This window comes from Pteronotus mesoamericanus, unplaced genomic scaffold (genome assembly GCF_021234165.1).
Source record: "Pteronotus mesoamericanus isolate MK-2021 breed Mesoamerican mustached bat unplaced genomic scaffold, CSHL_Meso_final contig_74, whole genome shotgun sequence".
NCBI lineage: Eukaryota > Metazoa > Chordata > Mammalia > Chiroptera > Mormoopidae > Pteronotus > Pteronotus mesoamericanus.
This window is the reverse complement of record NW_026555247.1, coordinates 14412534-14439327: the sequence shown is the minus strand read 5'-3', so window position 1 is coordinate 14439327 and position 26794 is coordinate 14412534. Positions and strand designations below refer to the sequence as shown.

The 26794-nt window shown below is 39.2% G+C and overlaps 1 protein-coding gene across 1 annotated transcript; it reads right to left on the bottom strand.

Moving 5' to 3' along the window:
- Positions 1-19321: 19321 nt before the first annotated feature.
- Positions 19322-21590, bottom strand: LOC129078878 (heterogeneous nuclear ribonucleoprotein U-like protein 1). Its single transcript, XM_054583851.1, is given in 3 exon segments — positions 19322-19477; positions 19480-19769; positions 19772-21590. Coding segments are annotated over 3 exon segments (2259 nt in total). The 5' UTR covers positions 21585-21590.
- Between the last annotated feature and the right edge of the window lie 5204 nt (positions 21591-26794).

The window sequence follows — 26794 nt, the reverse complement described above, 5'->3', positions numbered from 1 at the left end:
TAGTGAGTAAGTAGTATTATTTCATAGTAATTTTAATTTTAATTTTCTTAATGACTAATTATGTACGCTTTTGCGTATATGTACTTATTTTCAAAACAGGTATTCACTATTACTGAGTACTTGTTAAATTCTTTTGCCCATTTTTTTTCCATTGGGCTCTCTGTCTTTTTTATTACTTATTCTTAGATATTGTTTATATATTCTGGATGTAAGTATTTTGTTGGTTATATTGCAAATATAGTCTCCTCTATGGCTTACATTATACTGTGTTGGTGATATGTTTTGATAAATTATAGTCCTATTTTTCAATATTTTCTTTTATGCTTACTACTTTTGTGTTATGTTTAAGAAATATTTACCATCTTCAAGATCATGAGTATCTTATTTCTAGTTATCTTCAGGAAAATTTAATATTCTATTTTTCATATTTAAGCCTACAATTCTCCCAAAATTGATTTTTGCTTATGACAAGTTTCTCAATCTGGATACTATTGACATTTGGACCAGATAATTCTTTGTTCTGTGAAACCGTTCTGTGCATTGAAGGATGTTTAACAGTATCCCTGACCTACACCTACCAGATGCCAGTAATACACACCTCCTCAGTCATGACAATAATGTCTGCAGACATTTCTGCATGTTCTGGGGGGCAAAGCGACCAACATTACCTCCATTGAGGACCACTGATTTATGGTATTAAATGGGAATTAAGTTATATCCAGTTGGACCATCATTATTACAGGAAAAGCATTCTTTTTTTTATAATCTGCAGTATCACCAATGTCACAAATCGAGTGACCCATATATTGTCAAGAGAATGTAAAGAATTCTTTCTGGAGTCTGTTCTATTGATGTAAGAGTCTATCTTGCCCTCAGCAAGTGGCTTGGTTAGTTGGAGCATCATACCATACACCAAAAAGGGTCAAGGGTTTGATTCCCAGTCACACATAGGGTGGGATGTGTATGGGAGGCAACCAATCAATGTATCTCAAATCTCTCTCTCTCTCTCTCTTTCTCTCTCAAAAATCAATAGGCATATCCTCAAGTGAAAATTTTTTTTTAAAAAGACATCTATATATAAATGTCAGGTCCACATGTCTTATCATAAAGCTATTATGGTAATAAGGTCTTGATATCTAGCACCATATGTATTCCAATTTTGTCCTTCATGATTTTATTTATTCCTGCATTTTATACTTTCAAACACATATTAGAATCTTGTTGATTTCCGTACTCTGCTCCCCCCCCCCAAAAAAAAACCTACTGGAAATTTGGGATTGCATTAAATAATAAACCAAGTTGGAGAATATTAACAACTTATTGAGTCTTTTAATCTTGACTGTAATATATCTATCCATTTGATTAAATCTTTAATTTCAATGTTTTATGATATTCATTGTAGATTTCTTACATCTTTGCTTAAATTTAGTTAAATGTATTTGACTCTGATGATGCTATTATAAATAACATTTTTTAAATCTTTTTTAACAGTTTCTAGTACATAGGAATATAATTGATTTTTTTATATTGAGCTTATACTAGTTACCTAACTAAATTTATTTATTTATTCAAATACTTGATCTTTGAAATATTTTACTTTATGGCTCAACATATGTTCAATTTTTGTAAATGCTCTATATGAATGTAAAAGAGTGTATATTTCGCTGTTGCTTTGAGTAGTGTTCTATAAAAGTCAGCCAGATTAAGAGCATTAAGTGTATTAGTCAAACTTTCTATATCTTCATGAGGTTATCTTTGTACTCATTCTCTTGGTTATTAAAAGAAATGTGTTTGAGTCTATTATTAGGACTGTAAGCATGTCAATTTCTCCTTTTTATTCTGTCAGATTGGCTTCACATAGTTGGAGGTTTTGCATTCTAGTGCATACAGATTTGTAATTTTGATTTCTTCCTGGTGAACTAACCCTCTGATAATTAAGTCTCCCTAGTATTTTCATCTTAAAGTCCGCTTTCTCTGATATTAGTATACTCACTCAGCTTTGTTTCCTTCTTGGTTAACATTGGTGCAGTATCATAATCACAGTTATTTTAAAGTCCGTGTCCTGTATGTCCGTGATCTGATTCACCCATCAGTCTCTACTTTGTTTATTGTTTTCTGTTGGCTTTTCACAACTTGGCATTTTTCTCCCAGTGTTTTCCTTCCTGGTAATTTGTTGTTGTTGTTGAATACCAGATACTACGCATGACAGTCTGAAGCTCGGCATGATGTCATCCTCTTGGAGAGAGAACTTACTTCTGCTTCTGATAAGCAGTAAGAACAGGGGTAGTTTATACTAACCCAAGTTTGGATGGATTTGAATTTCCTTTTCTGTAAGAGCAACCTCGTCCTCACACCCCCCGCCCCGGCCCCCGGCGCTCCCCCGCCCCCCCGCCGCTCCCCCGCCCCACCCACTGATACAAGGTGGACTTTAGGTCTCAATGAAAAACTGGTGTGTTTCCTAGGTCCTGCATTCGTGGTGGAGGGCCTGAATAGTAATTTTGTTTCCCCAGGACCACAGCACTACTGAAAGTTTACGCGGTTTACCATCCTCTTAGCTGAAGGTTTCCTCTTGGCTTTTCAACCTCTTAGTTGATGCTAATAAATTAGCAAATGTCATTGCTCTTCAGGACTTTGATTCCTCAAGTTCTGGCTGCCCCCATAGGCCTGAACTCCAATGTTCATCTTCCCAGCATTGTAAAACCACCCAAAACTCTTCCCGGTTTTTCAGCTCTCAAGCCTACCCCACCCATGAACCGACACATGCATGGAGGGGAAATGTGGCGCAAAATTGGGCTAAGTTTAATGCACTTCCTCCTCCCTGAGGAGGCCCCTCCAGTATTGATAGCCTTAGTAACTATCCTTACCTCTAACCCTCCAATGAGAGGGGGTCAATACCTCCAGAGACTTTTGGAGCTTCTCCCAGCTTTTGTACTTGGACTTGAGAGGAGGACTTTTTCAACACAAGGTAACACCAGAGACTGAAACATCACTCACACAAGTCTGAAATAACATTACTTTAGAAAAATTCAGTCTCTCTTGGCTGTGCTAAGGTGAGTAGAAACTACAAAAGGGTTGTTTTCTGGTTTTTAAAAAATAGTATTGCAGACTATTTCCAAGTCTGGCTAAGGTGATGAAAATTTTGACTCAAGTGAGAAAACCCAAAAATGAAACTGTTAAGGGAAACTTAAGTGTTAATGTTACTACCACCCCTTCCCATCAAGAGGTTTTCCTTCCAGAGTATAATGAGTGTAAAAAACAAATAACTCGCACATAATGCCTCTAATTTTGCAAGCATCATTGCTGAGGATTTAAATAGACCGTGCTGTGCTCATCCACCTCGGGAAGATCTCATAAATTAGAAAAGTAGTGAGTGGGAGGCATGTAGACATGGCTTTGTGAAGGTGGTACCCAAGGGTGCTTGGCACCAAAGATAAAATTTGTGATTTCAAGGGTGATTCTTCAACTCACCATTTCTCACAGCTTGCCTCTTCCCTGAGGACTCCTTTCACATTGACAGGACTCGGTAACCTACCTGCCCTGTTGTAAGATCCAGCCCAAGCGCCAACGCTAGGGTTTCCTGGCTCCTCTGAACGCCTAATTCATATTTCCTGGACTGCTTTTCTGGAACTTGCATCTGTCTTACTAAAGTTGTATTTGTTAATGAACTTTTTCTCCCACTTGGAATTAAATTGCATTGACATCAGAGGCTGAAATGTTTTCATCTTTGTTTCCCCTGAAGTACTTTGTGTGTATAAATAGCTGTTGGCAAAATAATTATGTTGAAAAGCCTAACTATAATGAAGGGCTGTATGGCATTCAATATAAATCAAATTACAAAAATAAGTCTCTCCACTTGTATTTGTAGATAGTTCAAAATACCAAAATGTAAAGATATAATAATAAAAATAAAGGTGAATATAATTGCCCTACCAATGCAGTGTATATGTGAATGTGCATGTTGGTAGAAACATCCTTTCCTGCTAACAATGGACAGCCAGTTGTTGATCATTCATGTTTCATTCATGCTTCACTTGTAATTATCTATGTTTATTTGCATGAAAACAATTCAAGTAAAATCAATATATTGTTTGAGTTCCTACAATGCCAGACACTGTGTTGTGTGTTATGAAAACCACAAAAAAGTATAATAGAGGGTGGGGCAAAAGTAGATTTATAGTTGCCCATATACAAAATACTGTAATTATTAATCAATAGTAACACAAGAATAAACTCTGTCTTGTGTACTCACAACTGTAAACCTACTTTTGCCCCATCCCGTATATTAACCCTGCTCTCAAGAGGAAGCATTCTGAGGTGTTGGGACACTGAAAATAAAACTATTGATACAAGAATTCTTAAAAATAACAATTGAAGGGATGTCACCAAGCAATACATGATTAATTGCCTAATGAATTGTAGAGGCAATCATTGCTTTAGGAATTGGCTGCAGGGTGAGCATGTCCTGAGGAGGCGGAGGACAGGGTTGTCACTTGGGGAAGAACAGTTGTGTTCTGCATGAAAAGCCCAGGTGGGTTGGGGGTGGGGCAGCTGAAATCCACCCAGGCCCCAGTAACCAAGCCCGCTGCCTTGATGCAGCCAGCTTCAAACTAGAGAGGAGAGGCCTTTTTCTAATTCCCACAAAGATAAAGGAGATGCCAGGAGACCCTGACTGAGTGGGATTTTATGAAATATGCAACATTTGAACAGGGGTTTTATGAAAAGTGTGAGCTTTGAACAACTTTGAGTGCTAGTATAATCTGTTGTAATTCCAGCAGAGCTACCATAGGCATGTGGGGAGACTAAAGTGTTTAGAAGGGGAGTATTTCTAGATAAGGAAACACAGGAAGACGTATGAATGTATGCATACTTGAATAATCTCATTCTCCTGGAAAAAGAGTATAGGATATATTTTATAGCTATTTAGAGCCAATAAATGCTTTTGAACAGGGTACACGTAGTTGTTGTTTTCATAACAATTGTTTAATGCAGTATATTAAGTGAATGGGAGAAGTGAGAGACAGGAGACAAGGCATCTCACTGGCGCACATTATACTTGTCCAGGCATGATGTGATGAGGGTCTGGTCTAGGACAATGGCAACAGTAACAGAAAGAAAAATTAAGAGAAATACAAGAAAAAAATGTAAGATAGCCTTGGCTGGGTGGTTCAGTTGGTTGGAGTGTTGTCTCATATACCAAATAGTTACGAGTTTGATCTCTGGTCATGGCACATACCTAGGTTGTGGGTTTAATCCTCAGTTGGATTGGGGCACATATGGGAGGCAATTGATTGATGTTTCTCACATCGAAGTTTCTCTCTATCTCTCTCTCTCTCTCTTTCTCTTCCCCTCTCACTTCTCTCTAAAATCAATTTTTAAAAAAAAATCCCTGGGTAAGGATTTAAAAAATAAAATTAAAATAAATGCAAGATAATTAGAAGACTAAGAGAACTGGGAAAATCAGGAGGAGAAAGAGTTTTATTTACAACAAAGATATTTTACTTATTAAAAGAAATATTTCTTCTTTAAATGAGTTTAATGTTTCTTTTCCTATCTTAAATTAATGTAATCAGTGGTTTTTCTCAACAGATTTTCACCAGCCCTCAAAAAATTGTATTTACAATTTTACTTATATTTTGAGACTAAAGCAAGGAGGTGGGAGAGTATCATATGATGGCTAAAAGTATGGTCTCTGGAACGAGATTTCCTTAGTTGTACCAAAGCTCAGCACTTACTCCTTATATGACCTTGGGAAAGTTACTTGATCTCTCAGTATCTCAATTTCATCATCTGTAAGATGGGACAATAAGAGTATTGCCTCGTGGGATTGTTGTGAGAAATGAAATAGCATCTGGCACACAGTGTTAGTTGTTGAGAATATTCCAATTCTTATTGTTTCTTGTGTTTCCTGAGCCATGTTAGCCTGGGGCTAAGAAAATGGTCTTAAAAGCTACTCAACAATATTTCTCTGACTCCTTCTCTGACCTGCTTTTCAGGTATTTCAATCTCCCTCCTCAAGCTGCCAAATAAATAGTTCTGAAAATCACCAGGTGATGTCTCATTGGGCCATCAGGATGCCCAATCCTCTTTCTGCCACAGAGGCTTATAATGGCATTACGTCAGGCTCCACTGCTGCCCATCAGAAGCTCTGCCATCATTGATGCCAACATTCAACTTTGAAGTCTTTTAAGGACACCATAGAGAGTGTGTCATTCTCAGTGCCACCACTGCCAAAGCCACCTGGACTAGTGTACTAGTAGCTCCGGCACTGCTAAGATGGTATGACTTCTTCTCCTTCCCAGTATCGCTGTAAACATCTTGGCCGCTGATGTTAACACTGCTTATATCTTGTGTTCTTATTCCTCAGAGGTGGAGAAGTCACTCATTTTATTTTCACTTGGTCTTCTTTTGCTATGCCCCTCACCCCAAGGACTCAGGTTTATGTCCTGGTAACTAGCCAACTAGGCCCTTCACACAAAAAAGCGCCATGCCATACTTAAAATCTCCCTGATGTCTTAAAATTACCTTTTGCCCTTGAACCTCCTTAGGAAGAGGTCTTCCTCCAGAAGCATGTCAAAATCTTGAGAAATACAACATAGGCTCAAGGTGGAATTCCTTGTCCAGTTGACTTCAAAAGAATAATAATGTTACAAAGAACGACTACTTTTCTCAAAAGAAATTCATAAAAACAAATACTAACATGAGGAGATATGTTTTTCTATAAACAAAAGCTAGGCAATGAACAAAAAAAAATGTGGAGGCATTAGAGAAATAAAAGTAGTCAATGTGATGCAATTTGAATCCCCTGACAATGACTGATAGACCACAGGAATGGAATCAGATGGATGCTTGTCTCGGAGTGCATTGCAGAAATGTTCCCTCACACAGCTTGTGAAGCAATCAACAGGACCAGGGGCTATTCTGGACTTAGTCCAAGGAAATGAAATAGGTGAAATGAATACTGTAACGTGGAAGCTAATAAACCCCTAGGGGAAAGTTATCATAATATCACCAGATTGGAACACACTTCTGAGAATATTTGTGAATGGTAATAGAAGTATAAAAATATTGGAAATGTGGAATGAGTTAAAAAAAAGTTGATTGGAATCAACTGTTGTGCACTATAATGGAAAGGTATACAGTGCTGAGAAAGAACATATGTCATTTGCTATCCTGAAATTCAATTCTAATAACAGAAGTCAATGCAGTCTCATAAAAATGTAGTAATGGAAATCAAAAACAATTTCCTTATTTAAAAACACCATCAGCTTTGATACAGGATTAGAATGGAGAGAGTCACAAGCAAAATTCTTGTGTATTTAAAGTGTAGTTTCAAAGAAAGCTGTACGGAATTGCAGAAAGGGCAGGGAATTTGGAGTCTGACTGGCCTAACTTCATGATGCTAAGCAAGACACTTCTCTCATTCTCCTCTATACAAAGGACACGGGAATATCTACTTTAAGGGAACTATGGTTCATAGTAAGTCACATCAGTCACATACAAGCACTAGCATGATGGATGGCATTGGGTAGGTACTCAGTAAACTACCTCCTTTTATCCCCCTTCCTTTTCATGGTCAAAAATGTACCAAATGTTAGCCCTCCCTTCTTATGTTCTTTCTTCTACCAAAATAGGAGAATCCCCTTTGCCGGGTCAAGTCTTAAAATCTGATGGTCCAGTGAAAAAGATGAAAGAGTAGAAATGGCCTGGAGAAATCTTGACAGAATAAAACATATAAATGAACCACATTATAGAAAGTGCTTTCACCAGCTGGCAAACAGTGATTCAAATTAGGGTAGCTCTGAAATACAACAGAAGTCAACGATGGGTTGATTTTTATTTTCAGTGTATAATGGAAACAACGCAGACGTTAGATGGGCAAGACCAAATGATTTCTAATTTTCTTTCAACCCCTTTCTTCTGATTCAAGCAGAACAAACATGTTCTTAAGAATCTGGCTTCTAGGAAGGTTGATGAACCACAGCAGACTCCTCAGATCTGTGGCCCCTAAAAGGTGGGCAGCAGGGTCTCTGGGGCATAGAAGTGCCATAGAGGGTGGTTTTCAAAAGCTACCAAAATTGTATGTTTTTAACATGAGAGTTCTGTTCAAGCATACAAAAGGACATACACAATAAAATCAGGAGTAGTCTATCTATCTGCTATTTTTACCAAGCTCAGCTTATATGGTATAATCAAAATGTAATTATATTTTAGTCTTCCCTCTCCCTTTAAAATGTATTCAGTGGGGGAAGTTACCCCCTGCCATTAAATACTCTCTTCACTTTTGTTTTTACTGTTTAGTAATAGGTGGTTCTAGATTCACTTTAGGTTCGATAGTCAGAGGCCCATTTCTGGTAATCAGTCAAATTCTGGACTTGATTTAGAGTGAAATCCTCTCCCGTCCACCAGCTGGGTGAGTTTCAGGAGCGCTGCCTGCCACCTGTGGGGCGGGACATTTTGTTGTCCAGTCGGACTCCTCTGCTCCTCCTATCCTGCTCATTAGTTATGGTTTCTTACACCTCCTGGATTGCAACATAAGGAGCCAGGAGCAGAAAAGTAGGCAGGAGAGATTCATACTTGAATTGATATTGCTTTAGGCTAACTTTATACTTTCTGGACCTGGAAGATGTTTAAGCTGACTCTTTCTCTCATGGAGGTAATAGTGGCTGAATTTGGTAAACCCCTGCTGGTTACCTCCAACTATATCTCTAGTTTATGCTTCTCTTTGAAGCCTCTCTCCTCCGCACACCCCTACCCCCTCTCCCACCCCAGCCTTGGACTCAGTTCTCAGAGGGTCCATTCGATAGAGATTTTTCTCACCTGAAATCTTATTGCCTCTTCCAAACCAGCTTCTTTGCTAGGACATATAATGACTTCAGGCTATTCCAACATTAGATTCCTTTCTGGTCTCTAGGGTTTTACCTCCTTGAACTCCTGGCAAGAGACATCCCTTCCTTAGATAACAGCAGAGACTCACCTCCACTTAGCTGCCAAACTAGCTCTCCAACACATCTCGTCTGCTCTCTGATTTCCTGAGCTGAAGTCAGACCCAGTCCACTCTGGGCTCAAACCTAGAGGAGGGATAACAAGCAATCCTTTAAGTTATCCCTTACACTGAGGGAAGGCGGGTATGTCCACAGCCCTCCTCCCTTAGGGCAAGAGAATGCTAACATAGCTTTTCCTGAAAGATGGTCCTCAAAGTGCTGTCTCTTTCAACATGTATGCACCCTCCATTTCAGCTTTCCCTTATTGTCAAGCTCCAAATTTCTGAAGCCACTTCTGAATGGTCTGCTTTAAATATGCACCTTTTGATTCGGCTCCTCATTTTGATGTGCAACATCTACTGTAGCATCAAACCTTGCTCAAAACAAATTTTAACTCCCTGTTAGATACATAAATATCAAATTAAAAATAAACATTGGATACAGAAAAATACCCATCATTTTATTTTATTTTTATTTTTTGAAAGGTTTTATTAATTTACTTTTTAGGGAGAGGGGGAGGGAGGGAGAAAGAGGTAGAGAAACATCAATATGCAAGAGACACATCAATCAGTTGCCTCTCACATGCCCCCAATAGGGGACCTGGCCCACAACCCAGGCATGTGCCCTAACAGGGAATTGAACCAGCCACCTTTCAGTTCACAAGCCAACGCTTAATCCACTGGGCCATACCTACCGGGGCCACGATTTTAATATTAAAGGAATATTACACCAATTTATGGTAAGCTACTCAACTACACCTGAAATATTGAGGCTTCCATGTATTCATTTATTTATTTATTCAATATTAATTGAACATATGTCAGATGGAGGTACCATGTGACTAGGCTCTGCCACTACAATGGCGATCAAAATAAGTCATGGACCCTGAGCATGGACTGCACAGCCTACAAAGAAGGCATCTGTCCCATTTTCATTTGTCCTCATTTTACAAAAAGAAACATTATTAAGCTTTTGTCCTCTCAGTTCATCTTGGGAAACATACCACTTTCTTCAATGTCAGCCTGTATGAGGCAGTTAAGTTAACATATATATGAGAAAGTCATTTCTTGGCAAAAAGTAACTGGAGTATATGATATGAGATTGTTACCTAAAGTCCCTGCCAAGGTTTTGTGTTATTGAAACCTGAAAGTTCACTTAATCAGAAGTACTTCTGGTTGAGCACCATGGGTCAGTAGGTGAAGCACTGGCATGGAAAGGACTCTGGGAACATGAATTTTAATTTGGTTCTGCCTCTGACTGTGACCTTGATCAAGTCCCCAAGCTTGTATCTCAGTTTCCCTGCTCTAAGAGCATGGGGATCTTATAATGAAATTGGTTTAGTGCTGTGTTCTGTTTTCTTTGCATCTATAGAAAACAAATTAACACCAGAATACCTGTTTTGTGTATAATGAAACTGAGCTACCAAAAAAAAAAAATCAAAGGAAGTTTCTGGATTCATATAGTGAATGAAAAGCCATCAAAAAGTTGGAACTGAAATTCTGTAATTCCCCAATTTCTTTATCTTGTAATATTCTTACAAGATAATATGCTCTTGTATATGGTGTAATACTCTTATCAATGTTAAATATGAGTTCAGGTTTTAACGTTTCTGTTTTTATTTCTTTCTACTGTGTTACAAAGAAATGTTCTATCTTTACTCTGTCCCTTCCTTAGTGAAAGAAATATGTAAGCTGCCTCTTGAAGCCTTTTTTTTTTTTTACCATGTTGTTTAAGGATGACATGAGCTAAGTGAAACATACTGAGGCCTTGTTATCAGTCAGACACTGCTGGACATGAAATGTACAAAATAATATGCTCAAACAAGGCTTACAGTTGTTGAAAGCTTACTATGTGTTGAGTGTGTGGATTTTTCTTTTAATTATCAAAACAACCCCTCTGGGGTAATGAACAACTATTTTACAGCTGATAAAACTAAGGCTCAGAGTGGTTAAACATGTTTTCCAAGATCACACAACTACTAAGTGGAAGAAGTAGAAGTTTTCTGAAACTTCCTAGCTCCAGAGTCCATATTCTTATCCACTTACGTACTCTGCCTTCCAAAGATGAATAAGATGAGATAGAACCTCTTGTGAGGCAGTTCACAGATGAATGGAGGAGAAAGATTCATAAATAATTGTTATGGAAGTAGAGAGAAATATGCAATTAAATTTGTTTAGAGCTGGAGCAATGGGTATATGAGGAAATGTTGCAAAGGAGACAATATATGACCTTGAAAGGTAAATGAGGAGTTTGAGATAAGCATTCCAGAGGCAAAAACATAGGACTGAGATACTGTAAGTTTCTCAGGTGTCTTGGGGAAGGAAATCTGAGTAGTTGAGTATAGCATGAGCAATGTAGAATTGGCTCCTTCCTGCCTGGATGTCCGCCCACTCTTAGGCCTTACAATGGCTACACCAAACCTGAATGTAGCATAAGATTTCTCACTACTCTGCCCTCTTGCCCAAAGCTGATGGGGTAGGGAGAATCTACAACTGCAAATATACTGCCAACTTCACCATCACCACTGAGAAAATGTCAACACAACTCGTTCCATTGTCCTCCAAGTAAAAGCATAAAATTCTGAGAGAACCTTAATTAATCTATAGAGGAATGAAATTTGTATGATTGTGGAGCCAGCAACAGACTGATGGTAGTTTTTAAGACAATGTTTTTTTTTGTCCCCAACTTCCAAATTGACCCCACGCTGCATGCAATACCAACATACAGGGAACACAATGAGTTAGGGTTCAGAAAAGGGAGCAAATGATGCTATTGAAGGTCGGGCAACGGGAGGGAATAAGTAATAAGAATGAGAATGCAAGCAGACATGATGAAAAAAGAGAAAACTCCATTCAGAAACATTTCTCAAAAACCTATGATAATCCTGGCTCGGTTCTAGGCTAGAAAGCAGACTAGAACTGCCCTTTATTTGATGTTATTTTAATACTTTAAATAAAGTGTTATGGATCCCTAATATAAAGAAGAAATAAAACTAATTTTTTAATATAGTGGCACCCATCAGTTTCTGCCTAAGGAGTCTTCCGCATATGCCAGTTCTTTCTTCCTTCCTCTCTTTCTTTCTTTCTTTCTTTCTTTCTTTCTTTCTTTCTTTCTTTCTTTCTTTCTTTCTTTCTTTCTTCACAGCAATTCATGGGGAGTAGTTTAAATAGAATTTAAATTAAAATAAATTCTAAACCATTCTGTAGTTGGGTATCCATTTGGTTTAAATCCTGACCACACACACAAATGACAGCTGTACTAACTTGATTTGCATGTAGGAGATACAAAGAATCAATAGGAGTTCATTTTTGTGTTATTGGAATAATGACAATGTAAAATGTTTGCCTCATGATGAGTTATACTTAGAACAAGATAGAAGAGGATTTAGACCTGCTATCCATAGACTTCTAGTTCACATTCTGATGTTTCATTTCATGTTAGTAGATGGCTGTCTCTGAGCATAAGCTTAGAGACATTTTATGCAGGGGTTTTAAATATATTTCCTCATAAACTTCTGTTATTGTTACTTATCAAGCTTAATAAATAAAACAATCAGAGATTATTTGAGAAAACTGGGGAAAAATCAATTGGAATAGCCAAACTGTTAATTTTGTAGAATATAATGTTTGCCTTCTGAAAGGGAAAAGGATAGAATTCCTCAATAAAAATATTCAGATTTATAATAATGCAGATTATAATAATGTCTACAACTAATAATTTCACATCTATTACTTTTAACTATTAAATATTTTGCACTCTGAGATGGTGTCTTTCTTATTTTATACTTAGAGAAGCCATGTCTTTAAGACATTAAGTACCTTACACAAGTTCACATAGTTCATAAGTATTATTACATGGACTCAAACTCAACTCTACAACTGCTAAAGATTGAATTTTAATACTACATTTTGTTGCCTAAAAATTAAATGGCAGATTTAATCCCAAAAGAATACATAAACTCATGAATCCAGATTTACAACTTTCAAATTTTACATTTTAACGCTCTCAAAAAACACTCAGTTCTTTGTTCTCCCCTTCATCTAATCTAAAAACCCTCTTCTTGTGGACTCAGACAGACATGCTTTTCCCTGTAACTAGCTCTTGGCCTTAGTTTGGAGCCATGTGAGGAGCTGAGACTCAGTATCAGACTCATGCCATCTTGTGCCTATTAAGCCTTTTGAATGGCTTCTAATATCTTGTTATTGAGGGATTTTAACCTGAACTCATGACCCCATGTGCCAAAAACTTCTTTTATACCCATTAACCTTTTGTGTTTCAGAATTCTAATCTCAGTATCTGATCCCTGATGCCTGTCTCTCTGGGTTATAATCCTCTTTCTTGCTAATCTCCCCCTCAGCCGACCTCTCTGGCATTAATCGATGACCCAGCTGCCACTACCTTTCATACCTAACCAAACTCCCAGTCCTGGCCCTTCTGGCTTTATCTCTGGCTCATTGTCCCCCAAACCCTGCTAGAACATGATTTGAAGGAACAGTCTAATTTTTCCAAGAAGCAAAATCAGTTTGAAGCTTTCTAAAACATGAACCTTGGAAAAAAAACAAATCTATAAAACCCAAAGCTGAAGATATTGGCATGCTTATCTCATGTGAATCCATCATGGCACCAGTCATGAGTCAAAAGAAGAAGGTGAGCAGGAGAGAAGAAATCAAGAACTCGTTTGAATAGTGTGTGTTTTCAAACACACAGTTGTCTATGTCTAGCTTATCTCTCTTAACTTACAATCTCTTTGAAAGCAGAGTTGGACTTCATTCCATTTCAAATCCCACACAATGTCCAGCATGGTGCCAGGAACTAGTTAGACCTCATAAATATATATTGAATTAGTTAATTGATTGATTAGTGCCTAATAAGTTCACTACAAACAGTCTTTTGATCTCTTGGTCTTCCAAGACTATATTTAGCACCTGAATAAGAGAGTAAAAAATGCATATCAATAACCCTTTTTATCAGTGTACTTTCCCTATGCTGTGAGGATTTTAGAAGCCAAGAAAGAACTAAAATTATCTGTCTTATGGTCTGACATTTATCTTCACTTCCTGAAAAGAAAGGAAAATTAAATAATAAATTAAAGATAGGCAAAGACAATATAATACTAGTCCATGTCGTTCAGGCCTATTCACACACACACACACACACACATAATGTCTCAAGGTACATCTACATCTGGATAGATTAAAATGAAGTACAACTCAGGGCAAAAATTAAAAGAGAATGAAACATTCCATTACCAACATCCATTTGGGAACAAATGGAAAATAACAGTAGGACTTTGAAAAGGATGGGGTTAGTCCTGAGGATTTCAAAATGAACTGCCTTCCCCTCTGCCTGAATAACAGCACCATACAAAGGAACAAAGAGCTGAGGGGCCATGTTCTAGCCAAGAGCCCCTACATGTTTGCATTAGTGAGGTAAGGGATTGTGAGGAAGGGACTTAAAAGAAGAGCTGGTATTGTTCTTGAAACCTTTCAAGCATTGCAAGGGTGGAATTCCATCTGTTCAGTTCAGTTCAGTTCAGTTCAGTGAGCCGGTTCACTTTTAATGGTTCACTGAGTTGTGACACCTAGTAGAAATTATAACCAATGTTAAAAAAAAAACAAAAAACCCTTTATATGATCATTTATGAAACTGTGTCATTTATGAAAGTTTACTTTCATAAAGTTTTCACCTCCTTGTGTTTCCACTGTTTCCAGAACATATTTTTTTGTAGAAATATATATATACATATATAGTATTAAAAATGACACTGAAAAAGAGGAATATCTTTGTTGAGTTCTGTTTTGAACACTGGCTTAATTTGTGCATGATTTCAGCCAAACACAGGAAGTCACAAAGCTTTCACTCAAGGTTTGCATTCACCTAACCATGAGCTCTTTACCCATAAAAAGAGCTACAAATGCCTAACAGTCCTTGAAGGAGCTTAGCAGATACTCTACCTGAGGAACAGGTAGAATTCCACTCTACTCACTTGAATGACTCGCTGAACAATACCAACTTATTAAGTTTTTCAGGAGTGAGAAGGTGATGGGGGAGGGTGCTCCATCTGATACCTGCTCAGTGGCGTCTTACAAAAAGTCTGTGTGTTCACATAGATCTTTGTAGGAGGCCATGTACTGATCAGCAATGATTATGATCTTAGATCATCATTTTCACTTACCTAAAGGAGAAGAAATAAAGTGGTGAAATAATACAATGGGATAGTGATGGATGGTTATTTGAAGTATATTTTGCACATTGGGCAAGATGAAGGAGAACCCTTGTAAGAAATTCAACAAATAACAGAATACATTCCCACTATTCAGAAAAACCCACCTCCAAGCTGTCAGACCTCTTTCTCATGGGGTAAGGGAAACATGCAAACTTCTGGGGGGAAAAAAATAGAAAGAAATGCTTTAGAAGGATTTCTACTGCATGCACTGGAGATCTAAAAGAAATGGAAGTAAATCTCTAAAACAGAAATCTAAGGCAGAAGGAAATGCAAAAAGGCTGACCACATTAGGCACCAAGTCTACTTGATTATGTCTTCATCATCAAATGCCACTGATGTTTTTGTCTTAACACACATAAATCATGTGTTTCATTTTACTTCAAAAAGTAGTTGCAACATTTCCATATCATCAGTATTCAGTAAAGGAAGGGATATACAACACAAAACAGATGACCCATTCCTGAGTCTCAACAACAGAGAGTTTCCCATTGGAAATACCATTTCAGCAAATAAAAGAATTCTGATTTTTGGCAACAAAGGAAAGAAAATAATTCAAAATTATTGAGTTCATTTAAGTGATACTTTGGCCATTTTGTACTTTCTACACATCCCTCGATTGCTGTCTTCATTTTGCAGCTCAATTTACCATATTACTCATCCTGAGACCTCTCTTTGAACTGTGCTCTTGCCTTTCCTCAACATCACTTCAGATATCATCAGCACCACATCAAAGCAGGTAAGGCAGACACATGTTCACTGAGAAGAAAAATCTTATGTGAGCTTTATTTCTCCAAGGTCTACTCATATTTCATAACAGATTTCTTCCTCGATATTTTTTGGCTGTAGATTTTCAGATGTTTTTGTCTTGGTCATGTCTATTTGCATTTGTCGCAGACTCTAACTCTCAACTGTCCTCATCTCCCATCAGAGAGATTGGACAGCTAATTTTCAGGATGCAGTAAGACAGGTCAACAGCAGGATCTCTGTTAATAGTTAGAGCATTTGATATTCTCTGTCTAAATTCCTTTGAGCCTATTTCCTCTTTAGTAACCTTCCTTTCCAAATCTTCTGATTTGGAATAGTGAACTCTGTTAAGCAAATAAGGTTTTATCAGGTCAAGATGAAGTGACTTAGGAAGCAGCTAATAGGTTAACTCTGTTCCTTTGAGCTTATCCACTTTTCTTGAAAAAGAAAAAAATTACATAAAAATGCTTTGCATGCTAATCACCTCAATAAAGAATAAGCACAAAAAATCTCTGTAGTTAGGTTTGAATTTTTATTAAAATCTATAACAAAAAGAAGTGCTTCGCTCCAGAAATGAATATGGAAGTAAAAGGAGAAAACAGTCTAATATTATTTTTTAAAAGTAAGATGCTTCTGTGTATTCTTGAAAAGTACAGATCAGTTATTTGTGTGTTTACGGGTTCAATCTTTGAAACTGTTTCAGAAGCTAACGTGGGTGGCATTTAGAAAATCACAGCATGATTAAAGATTGCTGGCGTGCTTTATAAAATGAAAAGAAGAAAAAGAGGAAGGTCAGGCCTCACTAACTTCTTGGAATTTCTGGAAGACACACTGACCGTGAAGACTGGGAGAATAGAATGAACATTCTATTCTTCTCATTTTTTAAAGAAAGCTTTTGATAGTGGTCTTTGTTACATACTATGAAAAGTTTGAAAACAGGTAAACTCATTAGGATGTGGGGAAGAAGTGAGAAAATGTCCAGTTGTTCCCTGAAAAATGGGTCCATTTACCCATTCGAAAAGTAACAATCTCAAAATATATGAGAAAATTTCTAAAGTAGTAAAAGAAAATAGGCATTTACTGGACACCTACTGTGTTCCACGCATGTCACACACTTGCTCTCATTGAATCTTCATTCAGCCCTTCAAGGGAGACACGATTGCCCTCATTTGCTACAATGAGAAAGTTGATGCTCCATGAGATGAAGCAGATGTCCCCAAGTCACTCGGCTGGTAAGTGATGGGGAACAGGGACTCCAACTCAGGTCTAACTGGCACCAAGCCCCCTGGTCTTGCCACCACACTACACAGACTTCAGGGACAACTAATGTTGGTGTCTCTGACCCCTGCAACCTTCAGCTCTCCTTCCCCACAGGAATGGCCTCTACCAGCCTCTCCTTCCTGATCCCAACTAAACAAATCCTGGAATTCTTAATTCACATGAGGTATAAATGCTCTAAACCAGTATTTGGATTTCCCCCATGTTTTCAGCCCTAACCTGAAGGGATTTTGTTCTAAGAGGAAATTCTGTCATCTGCAGGGAATGACAGGAGAAGAGGCTTTCTGACTCCTTGTGACTTACTCCTGGCTTGCACAAAGCCTCCCTCACTCATGTACACCTTTAAATATGAGTGTGTGCAATGCACCGTGCAGAGTTCAGCAACATCTTTTGGCTAACTAGCTGACATTTTGGTGTTTAATAAAAATGGACAGAGCCTGGGGGAGTCAATTACAATAAGGGTACTGAGCTAGAACCTCGCTGCGAAGGAAGAGGAAAAATAAAGAATAAAGTGGCTAGGGTTGAAGGAAAAGTGTAACAGGTAAGTTTCATTAATGGTTATATTAGCTCATATCATAAACATTGTCCCTATAGTCATGGGATGACTTATAATATTTTAACCTCATTACCCCATGGCTAGTAATTTTCATATTACCCTATATATTTAGTACGCATACACACACACACACACACAATGCTAAAAAAAGCAATCATAAATTCAATATTTATAAACTCTTTTAAATTAAAGCAATTAAAATTATTTAACACCAAGGGTTTTCCTAATAATCATCTCTTGAGATAATTTTTTACATCCTGGGGTACCACAGAATCAAAGTACCTTATGCTCCAGTGCTAGACGCATTTGGCCTTCAAAGGATAAATGGCCCAAAGAGTTCACTAGAGGGGTTTGTTTATAGGGAGAATCTCTTCATGTGGATCTTCAGGAAGTCCACTAACGATCCCCACCAAAACCCACAGGGATCCTCTATGACATTCAACAAAGTAACTTTAACCTTGGCCTTTCATGTCCAATGTGAGTGTGAAGAAGAAATCACGATGTTGCCAACAGTTATTTTCACATAGTCCACGCTAGTGATTCTCACACACCTTTTGCTTCAGGAACCTTTTAGACTCTTAAAAAATATTGAGTGCTCCAAAGAGATTTTAGTTACATGGATTACATCTATTGATATTTAACTTACTAGAAATGAAAAAGTAGACCTTTTTAAAAATATATGTAATAATTTATTTTAAAACGACAAACCTGCTGCATATTAAAATAAATCATAATTTTATGAAAAATAACATTACCCAAAACTAATAAAAAGTAGCGAGAATTGTGGCATTTAAGAAATGTGTTTGCAAGTCATTTTAATGTTGGACTTAATAGAAGAAAACCAGATTCTCTCCTGTCTACTTCTGCATTCAATTTGTTGCAGTATGTTGGTTTGGTAGAAGTATATGAAGAAAATTCACACTCACACGGGCATTTTTGTAGCCATTTTGGATAATTTGAAATACCCTTCTTCGATATTACATTAAAACTTGACAAGTGATAATTTTCTTTGGATAAGATAATTTGTCTTTGAAACATGAAGTTATATTAATTGACTTTTTTTTTTAAGTTTTTGATTTTTTGGTTTTAATCCTGAAAAGTAGACAGTAAAACGGCTCCTGAAAGAATTTACAACCAACTGCATGAGGGTTTCGGAAGGGAAAGCTGGGAAGCCGAGGGGCTGGAGGAGGCCTGGGACAGCGGACAGCAAGGGGTCGTCCTCAGTCACTGCGGCCTCACTGTGTGACCAAGGGAGGGGAGGGGTGTCTTTAGTCAAACAGGAGGAAGGGAAAAAGAGGAGGAAGAGGGAGGAGGTGGGGAGAGGAAGAGAAACTAAAAGGTCACTGTTGCCTGTTTGAATCCAGAGAAAAATGCCCAGCCCTATAGGGGAAGAGGTCCCTCAGCAGGGAGGCACGGGCTGGAGGGAGGCAGCCCTGGGATGACCCGTCCCCCAGCACCGCAGGACTCTGTGGGGCAGACAAGGGACCGAGGTGGGCGCTGGTGGAGGAAGCCGGCAGGGGCCTCCGGGTCACACGGCTACTGCCTGCTCGTGCCCCCCTGTGTGTTCCCGGTGTAACTCCCGCAGTCGTAGTTCCCGGAGTATGGTGGCCACCGGCCCTGGTTCCGACAGTGCTGGTTCCACTGCTGAGCAAACTGCTGATCCTGGTTACAGCGGGGCTGAGGGTAGTCTGTGCGGCTGGCGGCGGCGGCGGCGGGGGATATGGAGCGGGGGTGTAGGCGCCGGAGCTCCCATGGTTGTAGGCAGGCGGCGGTGGAGGTGGAGGTGGTGGGGCCGTATAGCCCTGGCTGTAACCTCCCTGGTTGTAGGGTGGTTGGCTGTACCTCGGCTGTGGAGGGCTGTAGCTGCTGACGGTGGGGGTGCTGGTACTGGCACTTGAGCCAGGGATGCTGCTGTTCCTGCTGTAGCTGCCGGCCCCTGGTGGGTTCCGAGCAGGGCTGTAGCTGGGTGGCGGCTGTAGCTGGGTGGCGGCGGCGGCTGCTGGGGGGGTGGTTGCTGCTGGGGAGCTCGGTTGCAGCTGCCTCGGGTGGTGGGGTTGTTGTTATCCCGGCTATTGTTACCCCAGCGGTTCTGGCTGTAGCCACCACCTCCGCTTCGGTTGAAACCTCCTTGGTAGTTGCTTCCTCCACCACTGCCTTCTCCTCGGTCCTGGAAGCCTCCTCGGGTGCCCCCAGGGGGACCTCGGTTGTCGTAGCGCTGGAAACTGCCGCCGCCACCCCGGCCCCGGAAGCCACCGCCGCCTCGGTTGTCAAAGCGCTTTTCAGGGGGTGGCCCGGCCTTGCGACCCTCCTCGTTGTGTTGCCTCACCAGCTCGTCTGCTTCCTCCCGCAGCCGCTCAGTGAACAGCACCGCATCTCGGAAGTCCCCAACGTCTGGCAACGTGAAGTTGGCTTTCATTTCCAAGACTGCATGATCTGGGACAGCTTTCCCTTCCTCGTCGGTTCGCTTTATTGTTCGGTCTTTTACGTCCTCATCAGGGGGACAAATGACAATAGCTTTGCGCCGGAAGCCTTCAAATGGTCTCATTTGTCGTCTCTGAGCTGACCCATGAACATTTGCCTGGTCTAGGATATAGTTGCGCTTCTTGCGGGCAGCGATCTGGATGAGGCGACTGAGGCACTGGGCGGCCTGCGGGATCAGGACATCCCAGCGGCCGGCGTAGTTCCGCGGGCGGCGCAGGCCCATCACCCGCATCTTATCCATGATGGCTTTGGTACCCAGAATGTTGTACTTCTTGGAGGGGTTGGAGGCTGCGTGTTTGATGGCCCATGTGGTCTTCGCCGCAGCGGGCAGGCCCACCATCATCAGAATCTCACACTCTGACTTGGTCTTTGGTCCAACAGAGCCCCGGATCCGCTCACTCAGGGGAAGGTGCTGGATGAAGGTAAAGCCAGGAAGGACAGAACAGTAGGGCTCTGTCTTCTGCCCGAAGTTGAACTCCACTGCACAATTCTTCACCAGAACATGAGGGTAGAGGGCCTGAGCCCCCAAGGCTTCCTTCTGAATTCGGAAAGCAATGCCCATCCACTTCCCCTTCTTGGTAAAGGAAAGTTCCACGTCATTTCCACATTCGAAGTCCGCAAAGCAGCCAATCACGTCATTCTCTGCAAACTTGTCTCCGTAGTTTTCAAACCGGCTATTGGTGGACTTCTTCCCAGTGCCTCCATAGCCATAAGAGAAAGGCTCTTGGCCTAGTTGGGTGCTGCAGCAATCAAGGGACCAGCCGATACGGACAACGTGTGGGTCAGGCTCCGTAGATGGAAGGTGTTTCACGGAGATTTCCTCATTGACCTTCATCTCGAAGCACACACGGCCCCTTCTGACCCCATAGCTGGCACGGGCTCCAGACCACAGGTATGTGAAGCCCTCAGTTGCCAGTGGGTAGCCACTACTCCGGTCTCCGGCCACCTTGAAGTAGAGGTCACAGTTATAGGTGTCGATGGCAGCAAGAGTGTCATCAAAATCATCTTCATCCTCTTCGGCGGGAGGCTGAGGAGAGCGACCCCTCCTATCCTCTCGGTGCTTGAAGTACCCCCTTCCCCGGTTTTCTTCATAAAGCCTCTTGCGACTTTGGAATTGCTGTCTGTCTGGCTTGAGCTGAGATGCTTCAGGTGGGAGGAAGCTGGTGGGTCCTTCCTGCTTCATCTCTGTCTTCACTTCCACTGGGCAAGAGGCCTGCTGCTGCTCCATTTCCAAAGGTCTCCTCTCATAGCCTGACTCGTTCTCTTTCTTGATGACCTGGGTCTCATAGAATTGGTTCTGCCCGGTAATATTGTCCATAACATCATTTCCAAGATCCTCCTCGGTCCCCAAGAGAAAACCTCTTGTTCTTCCGACTCTCTTCTTCAGCTCCGTATTAATTGACTTTCTATACTCTATTACATTAAAATCATTGGTCTACCTTGCATTTTTTATGCATTCTTTACCCATGTATGATTTTGTATCATCAAGTGTTAGTTAGTATTTAGAAAATACTGCTTCACAGAATTATGCAAAGAGTCTGTGTTGACACATACCATTATGCAATATTTTTAAAAGTCATCTGTTAATAGTACCACCAATTCATTGACTAAGTGTTTAAATTATGTTCATAGTTTTGAATGCAAGTTTTCCAAAATTCTATTTCTCACTACAAAGTTTAAATTTTATCCTTGACAATAAATATCAGATGTTTTTCTTGAAGTGACAATTTCACTTTATTAATTGTCAGGAAAAATTCTGCCGTATATCCAAGTCTAAAGGTATCTCTCAGTCATTCTTTCAAGTCAAATCATATTACATGAAAAAACTGGCCAGTTTACCTTGCAACTCAAGCAGCTGCACAAGAAGATTTCCTTAGGACAATTGTTATACTTTGCACTTCCCATTTTGTCACACAGAATATTAAACATATATATATATATATATATATTCAAGGTTAAGATGTCATAAAGATAATATTTTATTGCTTTATCAAAGATGTTTTTAAGTGACACTGACAATCTTTTAAAACTAGAAGTGCATAGCACTTAAGAAGACAATGATTGCTAGTTCAGTTTGGCACCACTGCCTTGATCCTTACAAAGGCTCCGGCAGTTTTACCATTGGTACAAATGTCAACATGGTAAAAATGCAAATGTCTTTGCTTATTATAAAAATAGTTTTGACTTTGTGGATGCTATGAAAGGATTTTAGGTATCCCCAAGGGTTTATGGATAACCCTTTAAGTACTACCGTTTCATGTAAATAATTTATTGCACTTATAACTGCAAGAAATTTGAGGAAACTTACAGCTATTAGAAATTCTACATCCTTGTCTTTAAGTCTTCTCTGTTTTATCAGTGGTATTGTTTACTAGGTGCTCAAATGTTGGTGTGAAAATTCCTCAGGTAAATGTGTATGTTTTAATTAGAGCTTTGTCTGCTGGCTACTTTCACTTACCTGATTTTAGTCCCATATTCAACAATTATTTGGGTTCCTCTAGCTATCTGTCCTCTTATGTTCTGAAGAGTTGAGTTGCTTAATTGTTTCAGAGCAAATATTGTGTCTTAATTTGTCTTCAGATTTCTGGCTCATGATTCTTCATAAGTGCTCAGGAAAAACTGAGGCTCAATGAACAGGATGCCAGGAAAGTTAACTTCCAGGATGATATTGGTTCATCCTTATTTCATTTTTGTTTATTTAGGGTAAGTGGCTGATGGTGATGTGTAAATTAATTAAAAACCCAAGGTAGGATCACTTTTGGACCCTGTCACAACCATTCTTCATAATCTTTATTTTTCTCTTTAAAAAAGTCAGTGCCACATTCATGTTGCTAAAAGGCACAGAGGCTACCTGAGCGTGCCTGTCTAGCTCCTTGTCTTCTGGCATACAAGAATTCAGAAGCAGCTTTATTTTGAATCAGTAGAAAATTCTGTATGATTTTTCCTCATACAAATTGATACAAAACCTTGATATTTTCTCAGATTTTGTGTGTTTTGTGCATTAATTGAAGGAACTTGTAATCAAAACAGGCTTGAATATTTCAAGTGTATGCTTAGAAAGAACAATCCCCCTACTGTAACTGTTTTACTTTGTCTCTGGCAAAAACTAATAGATCAACCAATATTTATATATCCTTTTATGTTTTACAAATTATTTCATGCACATTTTCATTTTCTTTCAAAATAACAAGAGTTATTGCATATCAAGGACATTCTATTGGCCAGTTCTAGTCTGGAAAGACAAGACTCACAGTTCTGTTTGATGTTAACAGAAGTTCTATGAGGCAGGTATAATGATTACTCCTAAATTACAGATAAAGAAACTGAGGTTCATTGGGATAAGTAAGTTGGACTTCTAGCTGGTAAATTACAGAGCTAGAATTTGACCCAGTTTTCTAACCCCAAAGCTTGAGTCTTTTCCACTAAAGCACACTCCTAGAAATTTAATTTTAAGTTATTCTTATTGAAAATATCTCCAGATTCTTTACCAGAAGTTTGTTTCAAAAAACTGCCATTTGGGATTTACTGTTTTTAGAACACTTGTGAAAAGATTTGGAGTCTTAGGGTTAATGTTATTTTTTGAGTTTTAGAGCTGAGGAAAAACATTATCAAACCCTGAAATATTTGGTTAGGATGACAACTTTGAAACATTAGTAAAGCTACTGATTAATACCTTTAATAAACTTAGCACCTAACTAGGTGCCAGTTTTGTAAGAGGTTTTTTGCTTTATTTTCCCCCATTATCTAAAACTACTTCTGATTTTAATTTTGAATATTATTTTTAAAATTACTATTTAAGTCATATTTGACATACTAATAGAACATAATATCCTAATTTTTATTATAGGTATAATAAAAATGGTTTTAAGAATCATTTGAATCAATTTCTAAATATTATATGTATATTCTTGAAAAATTATATTCTTGCATATAATACTATTTAATAATAACACAAAGGAATGCTGGCCTCATCGATGTGACCCAGCCATCTTGAGTTTATGTTTGCTACTCAAATGAAGACAATAAGTCAGTCTCTACAGTGTGTCTGTAAGTCAGTGTGTTAACCTTTGTCAAATGTCTTAGTGTCAAATATACAGTAAGGAAACTGAAATGTTTTTCATGAAATTCTCTCTTCGTCCAATTGGATTTGGCCTAAAACTCTGTAGATTTTCCCCATAATTCATTTACATATCATACTTAGATATTATTCTTCTAAATGTTCATTCATTAAATAATATTTATTTTATCAAGTATAGTTTCTACTACCAAAGAACGGGAGATATAAATACAAAGAGAAGACTAAAACATGGTTTGTGGTAGTTCATGTTTATTATTTTTTCCTGCAATTAAATTGCACTGATTCAGATGGTATATTTGAATCCATTGCATAATCAAATGAAGTTTAAATGTGTCAGCACTTTGAAGACTGAAAAAATACTATACAATTCTAGCTGTTATTATTAGTGGTGCTATTTTAGCACAAATTGAGTCATCTTATTGCCTGGGCCAGTTATCAGTAGACTGAAGACAGATGAGATAAAAGTAATATAATTAAATGTTCAAAAGCCAACGTGTAGGAGTCTAAGATTTCAGTTGTGTGGAAACATTAAGAAATATTAACGTTTAAGCATTTTTGGTGGATTGATTTGAAGATACTAGACTCACTTGGAAAGACTGGTCCTGAAACTTGAATGGGCCTCAGAATCATCCACAAGTCTTGAAAATCACAAACTGTTGCTCCAGCCCCAGAGTTTCTGATTCAGTGGATCTGAAGGGGCGGAGGCAAGAATTTGCAACTTCAACAAGTCCTCAGGTGATGGTGATGCTGCTGGTCCAGAGGCCACAGTTTGAGAGTCCCTGTTGTAACATAAGATGTTGGGGTCACACTATAGGCTAGAATGTGAAATTTAATAACAAATTATTTGTGCAAGCGAACCTGCAGTCATCCCATTTATCAATGTATCAACAAAAGTAACCATGTTAAAGGTTATAACTACATCTATATCAGACTGAGAGGGAAGAGAGAAAAGGAGGAAAGCCTCTAATAAATGACTCTGATAACTGAGCCAACATCAGTGACAGAAATAGAGAACCTTGCTTTTACTGCTTTTGAACATTACCTTAAGAGTCAAGGCAGTAAGAGTTGGAAGTGCTACAAAGCTAATGCTTGAGAGCATCAGGTTTGGAAACAGGAAAAAAAACTATTAACGGGGGAAAATACAATCTTTTCTTCCTCAAGGTAAAAGGAACACTTTAAGTAAGCTTCAGATGTCTTCAACACATTGCATTTCATCCATATGTAATAGCCCTAGCCTTAAGTTGGATAAAGGTTAACTTCATGGAGCATGGAGGGCACCACTAAGTGATCAATTGCTTTAATAGACAATCTAGATTCTCGCATGCACATATGTCCTTGGGTCTGCCTCCCTCCCTAGAACCCTTGTGGCCACTTAACCACGCACACCTGTCACTTCTCTGTAGCCAACAGCTGGAAAAGCACATGCCTTTCTGAAATTGTAAGCCAGACCAGGATTGCCCCCCCTGACTCTTGGACCCACAGAAACACAACAAAGTTACTGTTAACATTCAGAGACAACACTCACCCTCCCTATCCATGATAACGCTGGGTCATCTGAAGTGGAAAGATTTTGCCTCAAGTTAACCCATAATCCTAAATGGGGTCTGTAGCAGTTAGGATGCTCATTCAGCTATGAATTACAGCGATTCCCCTCCCCCATTAAGAGATTAAACACACAGGTTTTATTCTCTCATATAAAAGAGGTCCAATCACAGGCAGTCCAGAACCAGTGTGGTGGCTTCATGAAATCATCAGGGACCCAGTGCCCTTCAGGCTCTCCAACACCCGAAGCTGAGATACCGGCCTTGTCCCCATGGTCCAGGATGTACAGCAGAGGTTCCAGCTAATATAGACACATCCCAGGCAGCTGAAGGTAGTAAATGAAGTAAAGGAGTGTGCTTCCACCCTTCAAGGGGAACGTTTCATATGTTTCACACAAAAGCCCCTCTTGTATCTAGTTGTCAGAATGCCTGGGTAATGATAAGTGGGCAGCAAGGAGCTCAAGTGAATATTAAGGTTTTATCATTAAAGAGAGAGAAAAACATGGATGTTGAGTTAGCTAGTAATAATAGTTACCATCAAGTCCAAGAAAATTAAAACCCTTGCTTTCCATCACAGAAAGTGGTAAAAGGGTCAAACACACCAACATTGCAAGTGTCAGTCTCACACTTTGGAGGCCATGAGAGCTCCTTGGAGTGTTTGTTGAAGTTCAGAACGCTGGCACCCAGGAGATTCTAAGTTAGCACTCTGGTTTGGTTATTGTGGTTCAGGAGGTACCAAAAAACATGCTTTGAGAAACACAGCTTTACAACTTCATTACCGTTTGTCAGCCATCTGTCTGGTGCTGTTTGGAATGCTATTGATCATCCCCTGATAACAAATTCTGTTCTGTTCCCTTTTTTTTACTCTTTCATTCTCTATAATTAGTCTTGCAAATGGGATGGACACAC